Genomic DNA, 25,504 nt, shown 5'->3' with positions numbered 1-25,504 from the left:
GAGAACTACTAGAAATGGCTGTAAGGCATTCAGGAAAGATCAGAGCTGGCTCTCTTGCATTTATACAGAATGTGTAGCCTACTTTGGCACTTGGGCCTTCCTCCCAACAGGGAAAGTTGCTCTCCAATAACCCAGTCATGCTACTCTGTGATAGAAACATCTGCTTAAAGATTTCACTATTTTTCTGCTTATTTGCCCTCTTTCCATGATTGATGATACTCTTAATGGGTTTTTTTTTGGTTGCACAGATGGAAGGTAAGAATCGAACTTCATTGAATGAGTTTATCCTTGTTGGCTTTCCATATCCCGAAAGTCTGAAAGAACCTTTATTGATCTTCTTCCTACTCATCTACTTAATGACACTCTTGGGCAATCTTCTGATCCTGTTGGTTGTTCTATCCAATCCCCATCTCCACAAGCCCATGTACTGGCTCCTCTGCCATTTGTCCTTTCTAGACATGACAGTCTCCACCGTGATTGTCCCCAAGGTCATTGTTGGATTCTTAAAAGGTGGGAGGATCATATCCTTTGGCGGTTGTGTATGTCAACTCTTCTTCTTTCATTTTTTGGGTTGCACGGAATGCTTCCTTTATACATTGATGGCCTACGATCGCTTCCTGGCTATTTGCAAACCACTCCATTATGGCAAGCTCATGAATCATAGGACATGTCTCTTCCTGGCCATGGGCACCTGGGTTTCAGGATGCCTTCACTCCATAATGGAGACAGCCCTTGTTTTTCGTTTCCCCTTTGGTTGGGAAAACCAGGTCAACTATATCTTCTGTGATATCCCTGCTGTGTTGAAGCTAGTCTCTGCTGACACAACCGTCAATGAGATGGTAACCATGGTGGATGTCGGTCTTGTGGCTACCACGTGCTTCCTTCTCATTCTGACCTCCTACATATACATTGTCTCCACCATCCTGAAGATCCGCGGTGCCCAAGGTCGTAAACGGGCTTTTTCTACCTGCACTGCTCATATCACCATGGTGGTGACCTACTATGTGCCCCTTGTCTTTATCTATCTGAGACCAGGATCTCAGGATCCACTGGATGGAGTGGTGGCTGTCTTCTACACCTCACTGACTCCACTTTTGAATCCTATTATCTACACACTGAGGAACAAGGACATAAAAGTTGCCCTTGTAAACTTGTCAAGGAGATCATCCTAAATTGGTTCTTTGACAGTTCCTGGAATGGCAGTCAAATGCCACAATCCCAAATCCTTAATCACTACCCACACTGACACCAAACAGCACCAGTCTGATTGGAGCAACATAAAAATCATCAGCCATGCTACCACCCGCCACACCCTGGCACTCCGCGTGCAATTCCTTCAACAGACACATTGACTTACAACCAGCCTACAAACCATTCAGAATCCCAATCAACCGCACAGCCAACCAGAGACAGCACTGACCCTCAACCAACCAAGGCAATTCCCCATCACAACATATGGCCTGGATTAACACCTTTAAATGGTGGTTTCAGGTGCTTTTTCTGGCAGTTCCTGGCAGCTACCTCTCCCTGGCATTCGCGGACTCCCATATTTCTTGCTGGGAGAAAGAGCTGCTGAAGAAACGTTCATCTGCTAGGTTTTACGGAGGATGCCTTGGGAAACTACGACTCAAGGATGCCCAATTTAGGATAGTCCAACGGCTTGTGTACATTGATTTACAATATCTACAAGCCAGAGCCAACAAAACTTGCTCCCCCTTGACTCTCAACCAACTTAATAACTATGGATTGAGGATGGCTTCCTATTTTTATACCCTAGCCATTCCCAAGTATAGAAGAGCTTTTTCCCTAGCTCGCTTTAATGTCTTGCCCTCAACACTTTTGAATGGTCGTTTTAAGAGGCTCCCGATTAACGAGCAGCTGTGCCCTTGTGACAGAGCCGAGGTTGAGACAGCGGAGCACGTCCTTCTATTTTGCCCCATGTATAGCACAGACAGATCTAGGTTACTGTCTCTTCTTGAAATCGTCCCTTCTAGACCTGATGGCTGTGATTTGTTTGTATATTGCCTAGGGGAGGTTTCCAGGTTTTTCTTGAGAGCTGTAACCATTAGAGGAGAGCGCTGTAACCTCCCTTAGTTGGGCTTTTGGTGACTGACTGCTTTGATGCTACGATCAATTCTCCTGTGTCTCTTTTGTAGCGGTCGTGTTTTGGTCTGTGACCGTAAATAAAGTATTATTAATTCCCCACCACAAGCCGTTCACCTCCCAACAACCCTGATCTGAGGTTATCACAAGACTCATCAGAAGATTCACTGATGACTTTCAGCTGACCCATCCCAAGACCAGTCCCAAGACCCTCACTTGATATATCTACACTTGAAGCCCTTATAAACAGAACACTGACACTGATGTCTCCTGAATTCCACTGAAGATGTTACCTAGCCTGGTAGCTAAATGTTTGGAAGCCAACTCACAAGCTTGGAGAGAAAACGTTCACCCTCATCTTACACCTGAGCTACAGATATTCACCACTATTGCATTCTTGGAATCTTGTAGAGTGAATCTCCTACTGGCATGGCCCTACAATGTTGATTAGAGGACTTTAAATCCCATACATGCATTTTATAGTAATTCACTTGTAAACACAGGCACCATGTAAGCCATCTTGAGATTGTTTGGCTGGGGTCAATATAAATTGAAATTCAAATCAATAATCCTCTTTGTTGCTCTTCTCTGCACTCTTTCTAGAGTCTCAACATCTTTTTTAAATGGTGGTGACCAAAACTGAATACAGTATTTCCATTGTAGTGTCTCCTGCTTGAGCAAGGGGTTGGATTAGAATACCTCCAAGGTCCCTTCCTGCTCTATTCTGATTGTGATTGAGATCTTACTTCTGTAAATTACACGGGCATATAGTGGCTTTGTGTTAAGATAACACTTGTTTGTGTGGCAAACAAGACACTTGTTTGTGTGGCAAACAAGACACTTGTTTGGGTGGCAAACAAGACACTTGTTTGTGTGGCAAACAAGAAATCTTAGCTTTGATCCTAGCATACCACCACATCAACACATAACTAGGAACACTTATACAACCAAGCCATTTGCATTTATGGGTTTTACTCATGTCTTCGGTGGAAGGTTTTTTTTTTTGAGGGGGGTATTTTTTTTTAGCTTGAAATACACTTATACTTACTTCAAACTGTGGTTGATAAACAAAGATGATAAAGGATCTATGGGTTGAACCATATAATGAACAGTTGAGGGAGCTAGATATTTAGCCAATGGAAGAAAAGGCTTAGGGGGGACATGTCTTCCAATACTTGAGGGGCTTTCACAAAGAGGAGGAAATTTAGAGGCTTATTCTGTCAACAGAGGGCTGGTGAATGGGCGGAAGCTTATTAAAAAGAGATCCCACCTAGAATTAAGGAGAATTTTTTGACAAAGAAAACAATGAATGAATGGGACAGCTTCAGGGGTGGGCTGCTGGGGGTCCGCAGGGGTTTGGGAGAGCCTCCAGCTAAGACTCTGTGCAGTTCAGAGAACCCCCAAATCTCACTCCTGGTTGTGTGTTTGTGTGTTTACTGGATTTATATGCCGCCCTTCTCCCAAAGGACTCAGGGCGGCGTACAACATTTAAAAAAAAAGACATATTACAAAAGTTAAAAAGGAAATTAAATAAAGTATCCAAAAAGAAACCCAATTAATATTAACAATATTTTTTTAAAATTAGATTAACATTAACAATTAAATCAATCATTTATTTTATTTTGTTCAGGCCAGGCCGGCTTGCTGGAAAAGCCAACTTTTTAGGGCGCGTCGGAAGGACCGGAGGTCGGGGATTATGCGAAGCTCTGGGGGCAGCTCATTCCAGAGGGAAGGCACTCCCACAGAGAAGGCTCTCCCCCTGGGGGTCACCAGCCGACACTGTCTGGCCAACGGCACCCTGAGGAGGCCAACTCTGTGGGATCGCACTGGACACTGGGAGGCTACTGGTGGCAGTAGGTCAGTGACGTGCGGTGAGGTTTATAGCTGGTGAGGCAGCAATTTTTTTAGACTTGTGGACTTCAACTCCCAGAATTCCACAGTCAGGCATGCTCAGTTGCGACCTGCCGCCCTCCGCCCTGGGATTCGGCCACGGCACCGCCTGTCAGAGCTGTGCGGAATCCGGGGCGCGCTTGTCGGGCGAGGGCAGCGCAGATGGGGAGCGGATGGAGTGGAGAAAGCCTCTCCCCCCCTGCTTCCCGCACCCAAAAGAGCAAAGGGAACCTCTGCTGCCACCCGGGCAACCTGGCCGGCCTCTCTCGCGGCGGCTCTCTGGTGCTGAGCTTGGGAGTCCTGCAAGCACCGCAGGCTGGACTGGAGCCTCGAGTCTAGGGCAGTGAGTCATTCGATAGGAAACTTGCCTCTTGGAAGGAATCACTCGGCTTGGCTCCTGCTTTGTCTCTCCTGCCTCTTCGCTTCTCCGTTCGGTCATTGGGCGGCAGATCGAAAGCAGTAGCCAAGCTGGGTCATTCCGCCCAAAAGGCAAGTTTCCCATCGAATGACTCGCTACCCTGATGATGAGAGGTTAGGCTGTGCCTCACTTGCCTCACCTGACTGCACGTCACTGCAGTAGGTAGTCTCGCAGGTATCCTGGGCCTAAGCCATGGAGCGCTTTAAAGGTCATAATTAGTACCTTGAATCGCATCTGGAAAACAACCGGCAACCAGTGCAGGCCATCTAAAAGGGGTGTTGGGTCCACTGTTTGGCCCATGCATCCATGCAGGCTCGAGGAAACTGTTAAGCAATTCTATTGGTTAACCGTCTGACAGCTCATGAAACTCTGTTGTAGATTTTTCAGCCATTTCAGTCGCTGTTGCCTCATCAACTGCAATTTTAAGAGACAATTCAGACCTTGCAAGGAGGTGGCGTTGCAAGCACAGGTCATTAAGTCCGTATATAAATTGCCCTAGTAATGCCTCGTCTAAATCGCCAAACTCGTAGTGGAATAGCTGCGGCTCTCGGTGAAGCAAAGTATTGACTAATAGACTCACCTTCCGCTTGCATACACTTGCGAAATAGATGCCTACGAGCAAAACGGGAAGGTGTAGGACCACAATGAGCTTTTAGCTTGGATAGCAGCGAATCCCAAGCAATGGTATGTACAGGAGTTGGAGCTGCCAGCGCCCGGGTGGTTGCGAACATGTCTGGTCCGCAGCAATTCAGAAACACCCCTCTCTTCCTTTCGAGGGACAGGCCGGTTAAATCGTTGGCTTGAATAAAACATTAAAATCGTTCAAGGAATGCCTGCCACGATTCCTTGTCCGGTCTGTATTCGGCAAAAACGTTTGCGGTTGCCATTGTTGTTATGGCACTCACTAGTACTTTATATAGGTTCGCTAAACTCCTTCGCCGCCAGTTTTATGTTTCTCCTTGAATGAAACAGTAACTGAATAGACGAGGTAACAGTAACGGTTTATTGCACGCAAGATACAATGTAACGAACTTAGCAACTCTCCGTCTGACAGCTCTTTTATAGCTGAGCTGTCAGACGGTTAACCAATAGAATTGCTTAGCGGTTTCCTCGAGCCTGCACGGAGGCATGGGCCAATCAGTGGACACAACAAGGGGTGTAACATGGGAGCACCTAGGTACCCCCATGACAACCCGCGCGACTGCATTCTGGACCAGCTGAAGCCTCCGGGTGCTTTTCAAGGGCATGTAGAGAGGCCCCATCCACCCCATCCTGCCTCTCCCAGGAGTCCCCATGTGGCTCATTTTGGATGCAAGTAAGTGGAGGGCGCATACCGAGGCTTGGGGAGGGCCAAAAACGGGCCTACTGGAAGTTTGGGAAGGCTGGAAATGGGCTTTTGTCTGGACTCCAGAAGGTCTCCGGAGCCTGGGGAGGCCCTTTTCGCCCTCCTGGAGGCTTGAGGAAAGCCTCTGGAGCCCAGAGAAGGCAAAATCTCCCCCCCTGGCCATGGTGCAGGAAGATTGACCATTGACAAGGATATAATTTAAACCCTTTGTAATTCACAATGATGGATCGTGGCTTCTCCTCGAAGTATACTTCTTGACTAAGCAAAAATAAACCCGAGGCATGATCTAACAAAAAAAAAACATGTTAATATAAAAGAAAGTAAAAATACAAACTTGCTAACTGAATTAATTACATCTTGGCAGAGTTCTGTGCCTACCTCTCTTGGCAGGCAAACAGAAGATCAGAAGTGAAAGTTTTTTTAAAAAAATGTGTGACCTGTGCAGTAAAACATTGCAGATAAGAACTGTGATATGCGCAATAAATCTCGGCACAGCTAGCAAACCAATTAACGCAGTGGCAGCCATGCCCGCTATGGCCACGCCCACCCAGAAACCAAGCAGAGGACCCCTTGCTAACATTTTTGAAGCCCACTCCTGGACAGCTTGCTTTCTGGGGTTGTCTATGCTCCATCGCTTGAGGTTTTCAAAAATAGACTGGATAATCATTTGACTTACGATATTCCACTGGGACAGAATAAGGTCTCCTGCCTTGAGCAAGAGGGTTGGACCCAGTGGTGGGTTCCAGCCGGTACGGCCCGGTATGGCCGTACCGGTAATAACCAGGAGCAGCAGCCACTGTACCGGTATGGTGGCTCATTTGGCCCACCAGCCCACCCATGTTCCATAGCTGTTTATAACGCTGCCGGGCAATTGCGCACAACCTCCAAGAAGCAGCTGGGCCTTACAGGGCGGTGGTGTGTATACCCGACTAGGACGCTCGGCCCTGTGTGCAGCGTACCGGTTGCGAATGGACCCGGAAGTCACCACTGGTTGGATCAGAAGGTCTGTGGGATCCATTCCAGCCTTAGATTCTATGTTCTATGACTTCTCTCCAAGGACCCGAGACAGAAAATAGTTTAACCAAGGACAATTCTCCAAGTCCTGTAATTAGTAATATAGAATTGCTGATGCCGCCACACTCTACATCACCTGTACCTTCCAAATGCTCCTCAAGGGTAGCTCCACATAGAGCAGATGAAGGGGACTGGAGTTTTGCTGCTTCAGTAAGGGTGGGGCTGGGGCAGTGGTGGGTTTCAGCTGGTATGACCCAGTATAGCCGTACCAGATGTAGCTGGGAGCAGCTCACAGCGTACCGGTATGGTGGCTCATTTGACCACCCACCCTCCCGCGTTCTATACCGTTTTTTTAAAGCAACTAGCTAATTGCACCTGCGCACACAGCATGTGGCACTTGCGTGAGCTCCGACAAGCAGCTGGGTATTGCAGGGGCAGTGGAGTGTGCAAGCGTGCGCAGCACATGTGCACAAAGGGACATGTGGTCCCGTGGGCACCGTACCGGTAGCGACGGGGAGAAGAACCCATCACTGGGCTGGGGCAGCTTGCATCAGTTGCTTCTATTTTGCTGCTCAACCTGTTCTCAACACGAGTACCTGTTGCATCGGGAATAAAATAGAGATTGCTCTGTGCAGTTAGCCATCTTGAGATTCTTGAAGGAATAGGTGGGTCCAGGCATGAAATGTTACCGATTTAGGCTGGTTTGCTCGAACTAGTAGTAAAAATGTTACTGGTTCACCCAAACCAATAGTAAAAAAATGCTTTAAAAGCAAAAAAAAAAGTTTCCACACAACTGATTGTCACATAGCTGATTTGGAACTTTTAAAAAACTTTTTAAGCATTTTAACTACCGGTTCAGAAGAATCAGTAGTTTAAAAATGCTTTAAAATGTTTTTAAAAAGTTTCCATGTGTGGCACAACTGATTGTCACACAACTGATTCGGAACTATTTTAAAACTTTTTTTAGCCTTTTTAAATTACCAGTTTGGAAGAACCAGTAGTTTAAAAATGCTTTAAAAAGTTTTTAAAAATGTTTTGACTGTCAGCGGTGAGGCATTTTTAAAGCATTTTTAACAAAATGACCACTAGATGGCACTAGATAGACTTTTTCAGCAGCTTTATGCAAGGCATATAGAAGGTGTTGGATAAAAGATGGATAAAGAGGATCTTTTTTCAGAGGAGGAGGAGGAGGAAGAGGAAGAGGAGGAGGGGGGGAGGAGGAGATGAAGAAGAAGGAGAAGGAGAAGCAGAAGGGGAAGGGGAAGAGGGAGGAGGAGGAGGAGGAGACGACAAAGAAGGAGGAGGAGAAGGGGAAGAGGAAGGAAGGAAGGAAGGAAGGAAGGAGGAGGAGGAGGAGGAGGAGGAGGAGAAGAAGAAGAAGAAGAAGAAGAAGAAGAAGAAGAAGAAGAAGAAGAAGAAGAAGTAGTAGTAGTAGTAGTAGTAGTAGTAGTAGTAGTAGTAGTAGTAGTATGGCTGTACCTAGAATTAGAATAGATTAAAGAGATTTAAAAAATAGAATTAGGGGAATATAGTTATACATGATTTTGTATAAAATATCTAAAGTGAATGTTAGAGGTTAAGATTAGATTTTGCAAAAGGACGATATTAGATAAGCCTAAGAATAGAGTTATGACTATTAGAAGGATGTAGTAAATATTGATTATATATAATAATACTAGAACATGACTATTAGAAGAATGTAGTAAATATTGATTAATTGAAAAATGAAGGAATACGTGCTGACATTAATATATATAACAACACTAGACTCTGATGATTTGATTAATATAGTGATTTTTATTTGTATTAATATTTGTTTTGTACCCAAATGAATGATGCTCAGACACCACACTGTCCATGCAATGATATTGATGATAGCTTTAAAAATAAAAATAAATAATTACTCAATAAAAAAAGAAATGATGTGTCTTCCATCACATTTGCACCTGCCATTTTGACTTTTTTGACCTTTTTTGGACGGTGGAGTGGAAGGGTGGAGTGCTGACCTAGGAGGTAAGCAGCCACCTTTACCGGCCAGTCGCCCCAGTCCATTCTGCCCAATGCCTCTTTGGCCGAGCGGACAACTCGTTCTACCCTGCCATTGCAAGCAGGATGGTAGGGGGCAGTTGGAGCACGGAGGATCCCTTGCATGGCCAGAAATTCCTGGAAGGTAATAGAGGCAAATTGGGGGCCGTTGTCGGACGCAATCGTGTCCAGCAAGTCGAGGGCTTAGCAGGGCACATGCACCGAACCGGGAGTAATGCCAGCAGCAATCCACCCCTGGGTATTACCACCCTTTTGATTCAGCTATCCCTGAGGATTCCAACTCTGTCTTTTGCAAATATTGTTGCACCAGAAAAGTCTCATTTGGAGATGCTTCCTTCCAGGCGCACTTCCATCTCTATCTGGATTCCCTCAGCACATCCAGTCTCTCCCTACAGCCCAAACCCACCATGCACACCTTCCAAAAACTTCCTACATTGCCTAACTCCGCGATGGCGAACCTATGGCATGCCTGCCAGAGGTGGTGTGCAGAGCCCTCTCTGGGCACATGCGCACCAGCCAGCTGCTCTTGTCTGGGTTCTGTTGCTCAGGAAGGCCTGCGCATGCTCCAGTTTAAGCACCCGGTGTCGAAAAGATTAACCGTCACTGGTCTAACTCATCCAACACAAAAGACGTTGCTGAACCTCCTTGACACTCTGGAAAGAGTTGTCATCACCCCCACCACAAAATATAGAGTAGAATAGAATTCTTTTCTTAAAAATAAAGTTTTATTCATTTTCTACCGCTACCTTTAATCAGTGCTTAATAAGCATCATCTTGCTGGGTTATTTTGTTTGCAAATACAATGCAAATGATATTCCTATGTTTACCCTTTTTTTTCCAGCCATTGATAAAATAAATTCCACCTTTGATAGTATTCTGTATCTCCTTTCTGTTGCTCTTCAATGGAGGTCTGTCTGTTACTGCACCGTCCGATATTTTCTTAATTATCTCTTCCTCTGATGTCATTTTTTTTTCATTTTTCCAATGCTGAACAAATATAATCCTTGCTGCCGTTAGCCAAAGCAATAGTACTTAGACTTATATACAGCTTCACAATGCTTTACAGCCCTCTCTAAGTGGTTTACAGAGTCAGCCTATTACAGAGTCAGGCCCCAACAATCTGGGTCCTCATTTTTCCCACTGGGAAGGATGGAAGGCTGAACCAGGGGGATTTGAAGTGCTAAACTGCTGTCAATCAACAGTCAGCAGAAGTAGCCTGCAGTAGCCTGATCAACAGTCAGCGGAAGTAGCTTGCAGTAGCCTGATCAACAGTCAGCGGAAGTAGCCTGCAGTAGCCTGATCAACAGTCAGCGGAAGTAGCCTGCAGTAGCCTGATCAACAGTCAGCGGAAGTAGCCTGCAGTAGCCTGATCAACAGTCAGCATAAGTAGCCTGCAGTAGCCTGATCAACAGTCAGCGGAAGTAGCCTGCAGAAGCCTGATCAACAGTCAGCAGAAGTAGCCTACAATAGCCTGATCAACAGTCAGCAGAAGTAGCCTGCAGTAGCCTGATCAACAGTCAGCAGAAGTAGCCTGCAGTAGCCTGATCAACAGTCAGCAGAAGTAGCCTGCAGTAGCCTGATCAACAGTCAGCAGAAGTAGCCTGCAGTAGCCTGATCAACAGTCAGCAGAAGTAGCCTGCAGTAGCCTGATCAACAGTCAGCAGAAGTAGCCTGCAGTACTGCACTCTAACCACTGCACCACCATGACTCTGTGCATACATGCAATATTAATGATACACTTTGTTTATTACATTTTTCTGGTGCTGTATCTAATAGAAAAAAGTTCAGGTTTAAGATCTACATGTTTCTCTAATGGAGAATAGAATAGAATTCTTTTTTGGCCAAGTGTGATTGGACATAGAAGGAATTGGTCTCTGGTGCATAAGCTCTCAGTGTGCACACATACAGCCACAAATCATAATTACAATCACTTTTCTCCTTCAGTTAAAACATTGTATCGTTATTAGTCTATTTAACAACATTATTGTATTCTCACTTTTCTCCTTCAATTAAAACATAAGTCAAACATTTTTCATTTCCAGATTCTTTTTTCCAGCCACTGATAAAACAAATCCCATATCTTATAAAATTGCTCATCTTCTTGTTCTCTAATTTCAAATGTCAATGTAGACTAATAATGATACAATGAAACACTGACATATATATGAATTGAATAATTTAGAATTTTTCGTTATAAAATGAAGGACAAGGATAATAACGAATTTATGTACATTTGATAGAGGATTGGGGATATAATGTATAACTCTAAGTGCATACTATAAAGATATCCTGTTGAAAATAGTGATAGATATATAAATATAAACAACTTGGTACATTCTTTTATGCTGTAAAAATATTTAGAATGAGATAATGACTACATAAAGGTATGTGGTTACTAAGCAGACAATCAAGAATGTAAGAGAATTAGGTTTATTGAAAAGAAAGAAATATTAATCGTAATTGAATATATGTTGTATAATGACAGTGAGGTATTTAGTTATATTAGATGGAAAATCTGTGATTGTATATGTAATTGAAAATACGGATGCAAAAATGCTTGTAACCAAACGACATGCTGTATGTAATGGATGAAAATTTTTTAATGTTGCCTTTTATGTTTAAATTTTTTTTAAAAATGGGAAAAAATCATAATTACAATCATTAATCATAAAATACAAATAACAAGATATCAATCATAAGATACCAACGGGAGAAGAGAGCCTCTAAGAAGATGTTCTCTGCTTCAAGTAAATCAGTCAGGAAAGAGGAGTAGAATAACTAATTCTGCTTTATTCTAAGTCTACATTAGCAAAAGCGCTTAGACTTACAGTATATACTGCTTTACAGTGCTTTACCGCCTTCTCTAAGGGGTTTACGGAGTCAGCCTATTGCCTCCAACAATCTGGGTCCTCATTTTACCAACTTAAGAAGGAAGACTGAGTCAACCTTGAGCCTGGTGAGATTTCAAGTGCCAAATTGCAGGCAGTCAGCAGAAGTAGCTTGCAGTACTTCACTCTAACCAGAGGGGGTATTCAGCAGGTTCTGAAGTGTGAAGCACTGTGAAGTGGTATATAGGTTTAAGTGCTATTGCTATTGCTACAATTATATTCAAGAGAGCTGTCATTAAAGCCTTTTCTTCTTTTCAGTGGGACCCTCAGCTGCTGAAATACCTGGCATTGTTCAAGCACTCTGCACATGCTCAGAAGCACACCCTCTAGCACAATGGGTGCAAGATGCTCAGAAGCACACCCTCCCACTGAATTCAAATCTCTAACAAAGGTTGATGACATGGACCGTTTTCATCATGAAATAAACAAACAAACAAACAGCAGCGTTTTTGGCTGTTGTTTAACTGTGTTCTCTTTATCAAGGACTTGTGTGGGAAATGGATCATGTGTCGCAGGCATGGAGAAATATTTAAAATTCGAAAGGATACACAAACATTTAAGTGCCCATCCAGGCGATTTGGTTTGTTTAGAGCAGGGGTGTCAAACTCAATTTCATTGAGGGCCATGTTAAGGTTGTGTTTGACCTCAGGGAGCCAGGGTGGGTGTGGCCTGGGTGGGCATGGTCAGCTTGATGGCACTCATGTCAGAGGCAACTATAGTGGCCCGAGCGCTCTGCAGCGAAAACGAGCTCCCAAGCTCCATTTTCAGCTGTCATGACCTCCCGCAACCCTCTGCCAGCAATAACAGAGCTCTGGGGTGTGGCCCTCCCGAGCTCCATTTTCACTGGCAGAGTCACTGCGATCCGGTCCTTTGCTATGTCCAGTGCAGCTCCATGGGCCAGATCTATGCACCCCACAGGCTGTATCCGGCTCATGGGCCTTGAGTTTGACACCTCTGGTCTAGAGTGAACCAATTTCTGGAGGAAACAGTTCCGAGAAGAAAGGAGTAAAAAAAAAAAGACAAGATCAAGTTGAGGTGCAGAAACAAGACGATGAGATAGCATCTCTCCTTGTGGCACAAGCTCTTCGCTGATGGCGTAAAACTATTCAACACCCCTGACAATGCTACTGTCTTACAAAAAGACCTTGACTAGGTGTCAGAATGGTCAAACCATTGGCAACTCCAAATCTCAACCAACAAATGCTCTGTCTTACACATTGCCAAAAAAATAAAAAATCAGAACACCAAATAAAACCTAGGCAGATATGACCTCAAAGATGCCTTCCCCCCCTCCTCTGTCAAGGACCTTGGAGTACTCATCTCAAATGATCTAAGTGCCAAAGCTCACTGTAACAGCATTGCCAAAAAGGCATGAAGAGTTGTTAACCTAATCTTGCGAAGCTTCTTCTCCAGGAATATTGAACAGCAAACTGGAGCATACAAAACCTTTGCTAGACCAATTCTCAAATACAGCTTGTCTGCCTGGAATCCACACTGTACATCAGACATTAACACAATTGAGCGAGTCTAGAAGTATTTCATGAGAAGAGTCCTCCGCTCCTCTGCTCACAATAGAATCCCTTATGCCGCCAGGCTTGAAATTTTGGATTTGGAGAACCTAGAACTATGCTGTTACAATGTCCTAACTGTCAATGACTACTTCAGCTTCAACCACAACAATACACGAGCACACAATAAATACAAACTCAAGATAAACCGCTCCAAACTCGATTGCAGAAAATACAACTTCATCAACAGTGGTCAATGCCTGGAATGGACCACCTGACTCTGTTATTACATCCTCAAACCCACATAATTGTAACCTTAAGCTGTCTACTGTTGACCTGACACCATTCCTAAGAGGTCAGTAGGGGCGTGCATAAGTGCACCAGTGTGCCTACAGTCCCTGTCCTACTGTCCCCATTTATTTGTACCCATTTCTTGTGTTCTTATACATATTTATTCTTATACCTGTTATCTTGTATATGAGTGCCAAACTAATTAACTAAATGAATAAACGCCAACTCAGAAAGTTGGCCATTCAGGTTATCCAAGAATTAAGATTTCCTGCCTTTTAATTTCAAGATGGCATTTTTCATCTCCTTGTTTCGGAGCGTATATATGACGGGATTCAGGAAAGGAGTCACCGCGGTATAGAATATAGCAACTGCCCCTCCGAGGTGAACTTCCGCTCCTGGCCTCAGGAAGGTGAAACCGAGAGGTGTATAAAAGGTTATCACCAAGATTACATGAGCAGTGCAGGTGGAGAAGGCATGTCGTTGGCCATCGCTATTGCGAATCCTCAGGATAGCAAAGATGATGTAGACATAGGACACCAGAATAAGTAGAACACAACTCATGGCGACGAGACCAATGTCAATCAAGGCGAACATCTGATTGAAGGAGGTGTCCACACATGCCAGCTTCAGCATGGCTGGGATGTCACAAAAGATGTAGCTTACCTCATTCCGTGGTCCATAGGGCAACTGAAAAGTCAGGGTTGTCTCTATGATTGAATGCAAGCACCCACCAAACCAGGTGCCCATACAAAGCCAAAGGCAAATTTTGCGGTTCATGAGGAGACCATAGTGAAGCGGCCAGCAGATGGCCAAGAAGCGGTCGTAAGCCATCACGGTGTAAAGGAAGCACTCTGTGCAGCCCACGAAATGGTAGAAGAAGAGCTGAGTTACACAGCCTGCAAATGAGATGCCTTTGTTGCCATCCAGAAAGGAAGCGATCATCTTGGGTACCACAATGGTGGAAGTGGCGATATCCACAATGGCTAAGTGGCAAAGGAGCCAGTACATTGGCTTATGTAGCTGAGGCTCATGGATCGTGGCCAAGAAGACCAGCAAGTTACTAAGAAGAGTCAACAGGTAGATGCACACAAAAAAGAATAACAAAGGGACATGTAATATGGGTGGGTATGGGAACCCCAAGAGGACAAAATGCATCAGGGATGTTTGGTTTTCGCAGACCATTTCAGGCAACGTACGCCACGTTTATCTCTGTAATGAATACAATTTAGACAGCATTAGCAACCATGGGGGGGGGGTCTTTTGAAGAGTACTAACCTTTACGTGACTGGTGGGGATGGTGTAAGATGGAGAAATGCCATGATTTCTTAATCTTGGTTCCTCAAAGAAGCAAGCTTCATTAGCAGGTCTGAACAGGTCTACTTCATCTTACATAAAAGTTCTGGTTTTATTCCAGAACCTGATCTGGATATCAGGGGAGTCACGTAAAAAAGAGGGGTTTTTTTTCCAATCATGAGCCCTATAGTGAGGTACTAATACCATTCTATAAAACACTAGTAAGATCACACCTAAAGTACTGAAGCCAGTTTTGGCCACCAGACTTTTAAAAAGATGTTCAGACTCTAGAACAAGGGCAGAGAAGATCAACCAGGGTGATTAGGGGACTGGAGGCTAAAATATACAATGAATAGTTACAGGCATGGCTAGTCTAGTGAAGAGAAGGACCAGGGGAAACATGATAGCAGTGTTCTAATATTTGAGGGGCTGCCACAGAGAGGAAAGGGGTCAAGCTGTTTTCCACAGTACCTGAAGTCCAGACAAGGAATAATAATGGATGGAAACTGAGCAAAGAGAGATTCAACCTAGAAATAAGGAGGAACTTTCTGACAGTGAGAACAATCAACCAATGGAACACAAGCTGCCTTCCGAAGTTCTGGGAGCTTCATCACTCGAGACTTTCAAGAAGAACTTGGACTGACATCTGTCAGAAATGGTGTAGGGTCTCCTGCTTGAGTGGGGTGATGGACTAGAGGACCTATAAGGTCCCTTCCAACTCTGTTAATCTCGGTTAAGAATTATACTTCAACGACCACCTCTTCTTCAAGCAGTATTTAACATTTATGAAACAGCTTCCATGTGAAATGATTCAGTTCGGTTTCTCCCATTTTCATGTTTTGCCTATCTATGGCACCGAACTGTCAAACAAGAACATTAGGAAGGAGAGACCCAAATAATATCCAGGTAGGTACTAGAGTTTTGTTAGCGTCTGATCTACCAATTGTCAAGATCTATCCTTTCCATGTTTAGAGGCAGCTAGCTACTATCATGGACATGAAGTTCCAACAAGCTGTTACTGAGATGGAATACTTGTTCAATATTCTTCTGATGAATAAGCTTCTCAATTTGTTCTCCTTTCTCAGAGTAATTTTATGCTGAAACCATCTCTGTCTCTCCCGTCCCTTCACGCTGTTTCCAGATACTCTGTCACACTCTTAAGCATCTCTTTCCAACTCCCTCTGCTCAAAGCTCTTTTTTTAAAAAAAAAAGGGGGGGGCACGTAATTGTGCCACATATTTTATTTGTAACAATGCACATTGGGCAACCTTGTTATCGATCCATTGGGAATCCAGGCTCAACTGAAAAATGCTTGTCGCTAGGGGGGCATCGGAAAAAGGATCAGATCTCAAGGAGGCACCCTTTGCTTTGCTTGGATGAAATCCCAAGTTCCTGCCATTTCTTCATCAAGCTGGGAATCTCAGGAGAATAGAAAAGAACAAGAAAAATTATCCCCATTTGCCTTCTCCACCCTTGCTTAAGAAATAGAGGTTTTGCATACAGATGTATCTAAATTTTATAAACAGCGGGTAAAGCTAAGTAGGCTTGCACCTGGTTCAAACTTGCATGGGAGACGTTCAGAAATCCTGATTGAAAGTCAAAAATATCTTGGCAGAAGCTTAGGAAACGATTGCGTTCAATGATACACTAATATACTGATCAGAACACAAACGCAACATGGTGGAATTTTTAGACTTAGGTTTTCCTCACCTATTTTTTTTTCTATTTTCTCCAAATCTTTTTGATCACACTTTTTTTTTCATGAATTATTTATTTATTTTTCTTTAAAAAGGACAAGACAACACATACAGAACAAGAGCAAGGAAAAAAAACTTTCCTTGATTTCATCAAGCATGTCATTTGATTACAAGTTTTTGTGCAGCAGTTTTTACAGTTAAGAATAGAATCACTAGTTATCCATTAAACATAACTTTGTGTGTTCAAATTACCATTAGTATTCTTTCATTGGTGACAGCCCTTATTTCCTTAAATCCATAATTATCTATTAGGTAACAGTAAGTCTTTATAGAATTATATTATCACCTATCTCTAAGAAATAAGAACAAGGATTAAATCAAATGATTCCCATTAATTCATATTACACATTTATACTTTCAATTAACCATAATATTTTCAATCATCCGCAACTCCAAATATAATTTTCCATTGTTAATTATCAATCCATATAGTTATTAAATATTTCAATTCACATGTGTATCCATTGTTCATTGCATCATCATTAGTCCATTTAGTATAGCAGAAATCTTTATGTTATAAAATAATCACTACCTACAATTGTACCTAACGGTTTAAATTATCCCATTCTTATACATTAAGTTCATTATTGTTCTTCATATATCGTTCAGGTAAGTACTCTATTTCATAATAAAAAAATTAACATATAAAAGAGAAAAAAATATATGCTCACACGACCTTTCTGTGCATGCAGAGAAGCGTCCGGGCAGGTGGGCGGAGCCTCCCGCCGCCGTCACTACTGGTTCACCTGATCCAGGGTGAATCAGGAGAAACCCATCTCTGAGGGGTAGGATCCTACTGGTTTAACAACCAGTCCGCTGAGCATGAACCAAGAAGTAGCATGTGGTCTACTTTGTCAAATGCCCTGCTGAAGTCTAAAGATTCTATGTCCACAGCATTTCACTGGTCGTCTAATTTAGTCACTTTGTCAAAGAATGAACTAAGATTGGTTTGGCATGATCTGTTTTTAACAAACACATTTTGACTTCTAGTTATTACTTTACTCATTTCTAGGTGTTGGCAGATCTGTTGTTTAGTATCTTTTCCAGTATCATCCTGGGTATTGATGTTAGGCTGATTGGTCCGTAGTTTCCTGGGTCTGGTTGTTGTTGTTTTTTTCTTTTTCCTTTTTTGAAGATGGGAACCACTTCAGTTCTTTTCCAGTCTGGTCGTTCCCCAGGGCTCCAAAAAAATTTAAAGATAAAATACAAGGGTTCTGAGATGACATTGGCCAGTTCCTTCTGAACTATAGGATGTAATCCATTAGGTGCTAGTGATTTATATTCATCAAGGTCAGACAGGTGTTCTCTTACCATTTTCTTGTTTATATTACCGTATTTTTTAGAGTGTAAGATGCACCAGAGTATAAGACGCACCAAGGTTTTGAAGAGGCTATTTTTTTAAAAAAAAGTAGGTAGGTACATAGAGGGAGAGAGAGGGAGAGAAAGAGAGAGAAATACAGTAGGTAGGTAAGGAGAGAGAGAGAGTAGTTAGATAAGTAGGTAGGTAGATAAAGGGGTAGAGAGAGAGAAATATGGTAGATAGGTAGGGAGAAAGAGAGAGAGTAGGTAGGTAGGTAGATGTTTCCAGGTGTTTTTATCCATGTGCTGGAGAAGGAAATTGCTGACAATCTGCAGCACCTAAGACTTTCTTTCTGCTGGCACAGCACTTGATCAATGTAATTCTCATCAATCAGTTAAAGAGCTTTCCAAAAGGGTGGGAAAAGTTTTTGCACTCTGCAAACCTCCCCAAAATGGCTAGTTTTTCGTGAAAACAGGCCATTTTTTTTTCAAAAAGAGGCATGAATAGCCTTAGTGGGCTTGCAGAGTGCTCCGGGGGGGGGCAAAATGAGCAAAAAATTGAGCATTTTTTGTGAAATCTTTGTGAAAATGGGACCATTTTTTGTCAAATAAATTGCATGCATAGCCTTTTGGAGGCTTATAGAGTGCTGCTGGCAGCTGGGGGGGGACGGCCCATTTTTTGCTCATTTCTGCCCTTCCCATCCCCCAGGAGCTCTCTGAAAGCCTCCATAAGGGTATGCATGGCCATTTTGGTAAAGGGGGCAGGGTTTCAGGAGGCAAAAAATGCTGTATACGATGTATAAGACGCACCCAGATTTTCAGCCTCTTTTTTTGAGGAAAAAAGGTGTGTCTTATACTCCGAAAACTACGGAAATTTTTATTTCTACTCCCTCTTTTACAGTTATGTTTTTGGTATGTTGGGCTATAGTTTATTTTTGTGTGAAGACTCAGGCAAAGAATGAGTTGCCTCAGTCTCTCCCTCTCTATCCCCCTCTCTACCTACCTACTGTTTTTTTTTTAAATGCCTCTTCAAAACCTTGGTGTATCTTATACTCCAAAAAATACGGTAATATAAACAAGAAAATGGTAAAAGAACAACTGTCTGACCTTGATGGATATAAATCACTAGCACCTAATGGATTACATCCTATAGTTCAGAAGGAACTGGCCAATGTCATCTCAGAACCCTTGTATTTTATCTTTAAATTTTTTTGGAGCCCTGGGGAACGACCAGACTGGAAAAGAACTGAAGTGGTTCCCATCTTCAAAAAAGGAAAAAGAAAAAACAACAACTACCAGACCCAGGAGCTACGGACCAATCAGCCTAACATCAATACCCAGGATGATACTGGAAAAGATACGAAATAACAGATCTGCCAACATCTAGAAATGAGTAAAGTAATAACTAGAAGTCAAAATGTATTTGTTAAAAACAGATCATGCCAAACCAATCTTGTTTCATTCTTTGACAAAGTGACTAAATGAGACGACCAGTGAAATGCTGTGGACATAGTATCTTTAGACTTCAGCAGGGCATTTGACAAAGTAGACACATCCTACTTCTTGGTTCATGCTCAGCGGACTGGTTGTTAAACCGGTAGGATCTTATGCCTCAGAGGTGGGTTTGTGCCAATTCACCCTGGATCGGGCGAATCAGTAATGACGGCGGCGGGAGGCTCCGCCCACCTGCCCGGACGCTTCTCTGCATGAAACACAGAAACTTAACTTAACTTAACTTTATTGGATTTCTAGACCGCCCCTCTCTCAAAAGAGACTCGGGGCGGTGTACAGTCATATTAAAATAGTTATAAGTATACAATAAATAAATTAAACATAGGACTGGAGGAGGTAGTAGAAATTCCCTGTACAACATCTTGTGCAAGAGCGAAGCGGTAATAAAATAAATTGAAACCCACCACTGCCACCTCTGCTTACAAATATTCTCTTCACCCTGTAAAAAAAACCCTGAATTTATGTTAGAAAAAACTGTGATCAAAAACATCTGGAGAAAATAGAAAAAAATAGGTGAGGAAAACCTAAGCCTAAAAATTCCACCATGTTGAGTTTGTCTTCTGATCAGTATATTGGTGTATCATTGAACGCAATAGTTTCCTAAGCATCTGCCAAGATATTTTTGACTTTCAATCAGGATTTCTGAACGTCTCCCATCCAAGTTTGAACCCCGTCCAACCCTACTTAGCTTTACCCGCTGTTTATAAAATTTAGATACATCTGTATACAAAACCTCTATTTCTTAAGCAAGGGTGGAGAAGGCAAATGCGGATAATTTTTCTTGCTCTTTTCTATTCTCTGGAGATTCCCAGCTTGATGAAGCAATGGCAGGAACTTGGGATTTCATCCAAGCAAAGCAAAGTGTGCCTCCTTGAGATCTGATCCTTTTTTCCCCCCGTAGCGACAAGCATTTTTCAGTTGAGCCTGGATTCCCAATGGATCGATAACAAGGTTGCCCAATGTGCATTGTTACAAATAAAATACGTGGCACAATTACGTGCCTTTTTTTAAAAAAAAAAGAGCTTTGAGCAGAGGGAGTTGGAAAGAGATGCTTAAGAGTGTGACAGAGTATTTGGAAACAGCGTGAAGGGACGGGTGAGACAGAGATGGTTTCAGCATAAAATTACTCTGAGAAAGGAGAACAAATTGAGAAGCTTATTCATCAGAACAATATTGAACAAGTATTCCATCTCAGTAACGGCTTGTTGGAACTTCATGTCCATGATGGTAGCTAGCTACCTCTAACCATGGAAAGGATAGATTTTGACAATTGGTAGATCAGACGCTAACAAAATTCTCGTACCAACCTGGATATTATTTGGGTCTCTCCTTCCTAATGTTCTTGGTTGACAGCTTGGTGCCATAAATAGGCAAAATATGAAAACGAGAGAAACTGAACTGAATCATTTCACATGGAATCTGTTTTACAAATGTTAAATACTGCTTGAAGAAGAGGTGGTCGCTGAAGTATAATTCTTAACAGAGATTAACAGAGTTGGAAGGGACGTTATAGGTCATCGAATCAATCACCCCACTCAAGCAGGTGACCCTACACCATTTCTGACAGATGGCAGTCCAAGTTCTTCTTGAAAGTCTCAAGTGATGAAGCTCCCACAACTTCCGAAGGCAACTTTTGTTCCATTGGTTGATTGTTCTCACTGTCAGAAAGTTCCTCCTTATTTCTAGGTTGAATCTCTCCTTGCTCAGTTTCCATCCATTATTATTCCTTGTCTGGACTTCAGGTACTTCGGAAAATAGCTTGACCCCTTTCCTCTCTGTGGCAGCCCCTCAAATATTAGAACACTGCTATCATGTTTCCCCTGGTCCTTCTCTTCACTAGACTAGCCATGCCTGTAACTATTCATTGTATATTTTAGCCTCCAGTCCCCTAATCACCCTGGTTGATCTTCTCTGCCCTTGTTCTAGAGTCTGAACATCTTTTTAAAAGTCTGGTGGCCAAAACTGGCTTCAGTACTTTAGGTGTGATCTTACTAGTGTTTTATAGAATGGTATTAGTACCTCACTATAGGGCTCATGATTGGAAAAAAACCCCCTCTTTTTTATGTGACTCCCCTGATATCCAGATCAGGTTCTGGAATAAAACCAGAACTTTTATGTAAGATGAAGTAGACCTGTTCAGACCTGCTAATGAAGCTTGCTTCTTTGAGGAACCAAGATTAAGAAATCATGGCATTTCTCCATCTTACACCATCCCCACCAGTCACGTAAAGGTTAGTACTCTTCAAAAGACCCCCCCCCCCCGTTGCTAATGCTGTCTAAATTGTGTTCATTGCAGAGATAAACGTGGCGTACGTTGCCTGAAATGGTCTGCGAAAACCAAACAACCCTGATGTATTTTGTCCTCTTGGGGTTCCCATACCCACCCATATTACATGTCCCTCTGTTATTCTTTTTTGTGTGCATCTACCTGTTGACTCTTCTTAGTAACTTGCTGGTCTTCTTGGCCACGATCCATGAGCCTCAGCTACATAAGCCAATGTACTGGCTCCTTTGCCACTTAGCCATTGTGGATATCGCCACTTCCACCATTGTGGTACCCAAGATGATCGCTTCCTTTCTGGATGGCAACAAAGGCATCTCATTTGCAGGCTGTGTAACTCAGCTCTTCTTCTACCATTTCGTGGGCTGCACAGAGTGCTTCCTTTACACCGTGATGGCTTATGACCGCTTCTTGGCCATTTGCTGGCCGCTTCACTATGGTCTCCTAATGAACCGCAAAATTTGCCTTTGGCTTTGTATGGGCACCTGGTTTGGTGGGTGCTTGCATTCAATCATAGAGACAACCCTGACTTTTCAGTTGCCCTATGGACCACGGAATGAGGTAAGCTACATCTTTTGTGACATCCCAGCCATGCTGAAGCTGGCATGTGTGGACACCTCCTTCAATCAGATGTTCACCTTGATTGACATTGGTCTCGTCGCCATGAGTTGTGTTCTACTCATTCTGGTGTCCTATGTCTACATCATCTTTGCTATCCTGAGGATTCGCAATAGCGATGGCCAACGACATGCCTTCTCCACCTGCACTGCTCATGTAATCTTGGTGATAACCTTTTATACACCTCTCGGTTTCACCTACCTGAGGCCAGGAGCAGAAGTTCACCTAGGAGGGGCGGTTGCTATATTCTATACCGCGGTGACTCCTTTCCTGAATCCCGTCATATATACGCTCCGAAACAAGGAGATGAAAAATGCCATCTTGAAATTAAAAGGCAGGAAATCTTAATTCTTTGATAACCTGAATGGCCAACTGTCTGAGTTGGTGTTTATTCATTTAGTTAGTTAGTTTGGCACTCATATACAAGATAACAGGTATAAGAATAAACATGAATAAGAACACAAGAAATGGGTACAAATAAATGGGGACAGTAGGACAGGGACTGTAGGCACGCTGGTGCACTTATGCACGCCCCTACTGACCTCTTAGGAATGGTGTGAGGTAAACAGTAGACAGTTTAAGGTTACAATTATGGGGGTTTGAGGTTGTGATTACAGAGTCAGGTAGTACATTCCAGGCATTGACCACTGTTGATGAAGTTGTATTTTCTGCAATCGAGTTTGGAGCAGTTTACCTTGAGTTTGTATCTATTGTGTGCTCTTGCATTGTTGTGGTTGAAGCTGAAGTAGTCGTTGACAGTTAGGACATTGTAACAAGATAATTTTGTGTACTATGCTTAGGTCAGACCATAGGCAACATTGTTCTAGGTTCTCCAAGCCCAAACTTTCAAGCCTGGCGGCATAAGGGATTCTATTGTGAGCAGAGGAGTGGAGGACTCTTCTCATGAAATACTTCACTCAATTGTGTTAATGTCCGATGTACAGTGTGGATTCCAGACAGATGAGCTGTATTCGAGAATTGGTCTAGCAAAGGTTTTGTATGCTCCAGTTTGCTGTTCAATATTCCCGGAGAAGAAGCTTCGCAAGATTAGGTTAACAACTCTTCATGCCTTTTTGGCAATGCTGTTACAGTGAGCTTTGGCACTTAGATCATTTGAGATAAGTACTCCAAGGTCCTTGACAGAGGAGGGGGGGAGGCATCTACGAGGTTGTATCCGCCTAGCTTTTATTTGGTGTTCTGATTTTTTTGGGGGGGGGGGGCAATGTGTAAGACAGATCATTTTTCGGTTGAGATTTGGAGTTGCCAATGGTTTGACCATTCTGACACCTAGTCAAGGTCTTTTTGTAAAACAGGAGCATTGTTAGGGGTGTTGAATAGTTTTACGCCATCAGCGAAGAGCTTGTACCAGAAGGAGAGATGCTATCTCATCTTGTTTCTGCACCTCAACTTGATCTTGTCTTTTTTTTTTACTCCTTTCTTCTCGGAACTGTTTCCTCCAGAAATTGGATCTCTCTGACACAAGAGGTATCAAACTCAAGGCCCATGGGCCGGATACAGCCTGTGGGATGCATAGATTTGGCTCAAGGAGCTGCACTGGACACAGCGAAGGACCGGCTCGCAGTGACTCTGCCAGTGAAAGTGGAGCTCGGGAGGGCCATACCCCAGAGCTCTGTTATTGCTGGCAGAGGGTTGCGGGAGGTCATGACAGCTGAAAATGGAGCTTGGGAGCTCGTTTTCACTGGCAGAGCGCTCGGGCCACTACAGTTGCCTCTGACATGAGTGCTGTCAAGCTGACCATGCCCACCCAGGCCACACCCACCCTGGCTCCCTGAGGTCAAACACAACCATAACATGGCCCTCAATGAAATCGAGTTTGACATCCTGCTCTAGACAAACCAAATCGCCAGGACGGGTACTTAAACATTTGTGTATCCTTTCGAATTTTCAATATTTCTCCATGCCTGCGACACATGATCCGTTTCCCACACAACTCCTCGATAAAGAGAACACAGTTAAACAACAGCCAAAAACGCTGCTGTTTGTTTATTTGTTTATTTCATGATGAAAATGGTCCAAGTCACAACCTTTGTTAGAGATTTGAATTCAGTGGGAGGGTGTGCTTCTGAGCATCTTGCACCCATCGTGCTAGAGGGTGTGCTTCTGAGCATGTGCAGAGTGCTTGAACGAGGCCAGGTGCTTCAGCAGCTGAGGGTCCCACTGAAAAGAAGAAAAGACTTTAATGAGAGCTCTCTTGAATGTAAATGTAGCAATAGCAATAGCACTGAGACTTATATACCACTTTACAGTGCTTTACAGTGCTTTACAGACCTCTCTAAGCAGTTTATAGAGTCAGCCTATTGTCCCCAGCAATCTGGGTCCTCATTTTACCCACCTTGGAAGGATGGAAGATTGAGACAACCTTGAGCCTGGTGAGATTTGAACTGCCAAATTGCAGGCAGCCAGCAGTCAGTAGAAGTAGCCTGCAGTACTGCACTCTAACCCCTATGCCACCGCTAATGTAGAGTTAACCCAGATGCTGATAGATCGCCTTTATATTTGAGCTAGAAATATTTAAGCCAGGTGTATTCAGAAAAACAGAATTGAAAAGCCTCACCTCTATGTACCTACACTCCATGTCAAAGAAAGAAGAAGTATACAAGAGAAAAAGAGATAGGCAGTTTCCACCACCTTTGAAACACAGAGAATCCTTTAACTAACAGTCCACATACACAGACCTCTCCCTTACATTACTCCTGCCATTTAATTGAGTGTTCAGGGGGACAAAATGATGCAGTGTCCAACATTTCTGGTGGACACGATTTGCCAATTGGTGACAAGCTTAGTGTAATGGACTGTGTGGATGACCTTGTGGGTTGAGGGAAAGAGATGATGGTTAAGGAGCTGTCAGACAAGAGAGGAAGATGCCCACGGTCACTTAACAGAGAGGAAAAAAAACTGAAGAAACTGGATCAAGTCTTCAAAAGTGATGGTGGGAATTTTGTACTTTCAAATCTACAAGGTGTTACTAATGAGCTGCGGTGGTGCAGTGGTTAGAGTCAGTGGTGGGATTCACCAGCTTGGTGGCTATGGCATGACTTGGTGGGCATGGCTTGGTGGGTGTGGCAGGGGAAGGATACTGTAACATCCCCGTTCCCTCCCCACTCCAGAGGAAGGATACTGTAAAATCTCCATTCCCTCCCCACTCCAGGGGAAGGATATACTGCAAAAGCCCCATTTTCTCTTGATCAGCTGGGACTCGGGAGGCAGAGAATAGATGGGG

The 25,504-nt window shown here is 43.3% G+C and overlaps 3 protein-coding genes across 3 annotated transcripts; 2 read left to right on the top strand and 1 right to left on the bottom strand.

Moving 5' to 3' along the window:
- Nucleotides 1–248: 248 nt before the first annotated feature.
- Nucleotides 249–1,172, top strand: LOC309400583 (olfactory receptor 10G6-like; the record flags this gene model as incomplete). The annotated part of the gene is made up of 1 exon (XM_081969146.1): nt 249–1,172. The coding sequence occupies one exon, from the start codon at nt 249–251 to the stop codon at nt 1,170–1,172; it is 924 nt and encodes a 307-aa protein (XP_081825272.1).
- Nucleotides 1,173–13,761: 12,589 nt separating this feature from the next.
- On the bottom strand, nt 13,762–14,685 carry LOC309400582 (olfactory receptor 10G6-like; the record flags this gene model as incomplete). The annotated part of the gene is made up of 1 exon (XM_081969145.1): nt 13,762–14,685. The coding sequence occupies one exon, from the start codon at nt 14,683–14,685 to the stop codon at nt 13,762–13,764; it is 924 nt and encodes a 307-aa protein (XP_081825271.1).
- Nucleotides 14,686–21,687: 7,002 nt separating this feature from the next.
- LOC309400581 (olfactory receptor 10G6-like) lies at nt 21,688–22,611 on the top strand (the record flags this gene model as incomplete). Its single annotated transcript, XM_081969144.1, has 1 exon — nt 21,688–22,611. One exon carries the CDS (start codon nt 21,688–21,690, stop codon nt 22,609–22,611), a length of 924 nt encoding a protein of 307 aa, XP_081825270.1.
- Between the last annotated feature and the right edge of the window lie 2,893 nt (nt 22,612–25,504).

Source organism: Natrix helvetica, assembly GCF_964273705.1.
Source record: "Natrix helvetica genome assembly, chromosome: W".
In the NCBI taxonomy this organism is placed as follows: Eukaryota; Metazoa; Chordata; class Lepidosauria; order Squamata; family Natricidae; genus Natrix; species Natrix helvetica.
The sequence above is the reverse complement of the archived record's forward strand: the minus strand, read 5'-3'. Positions and strand labels throughout refer to the sequence as shown.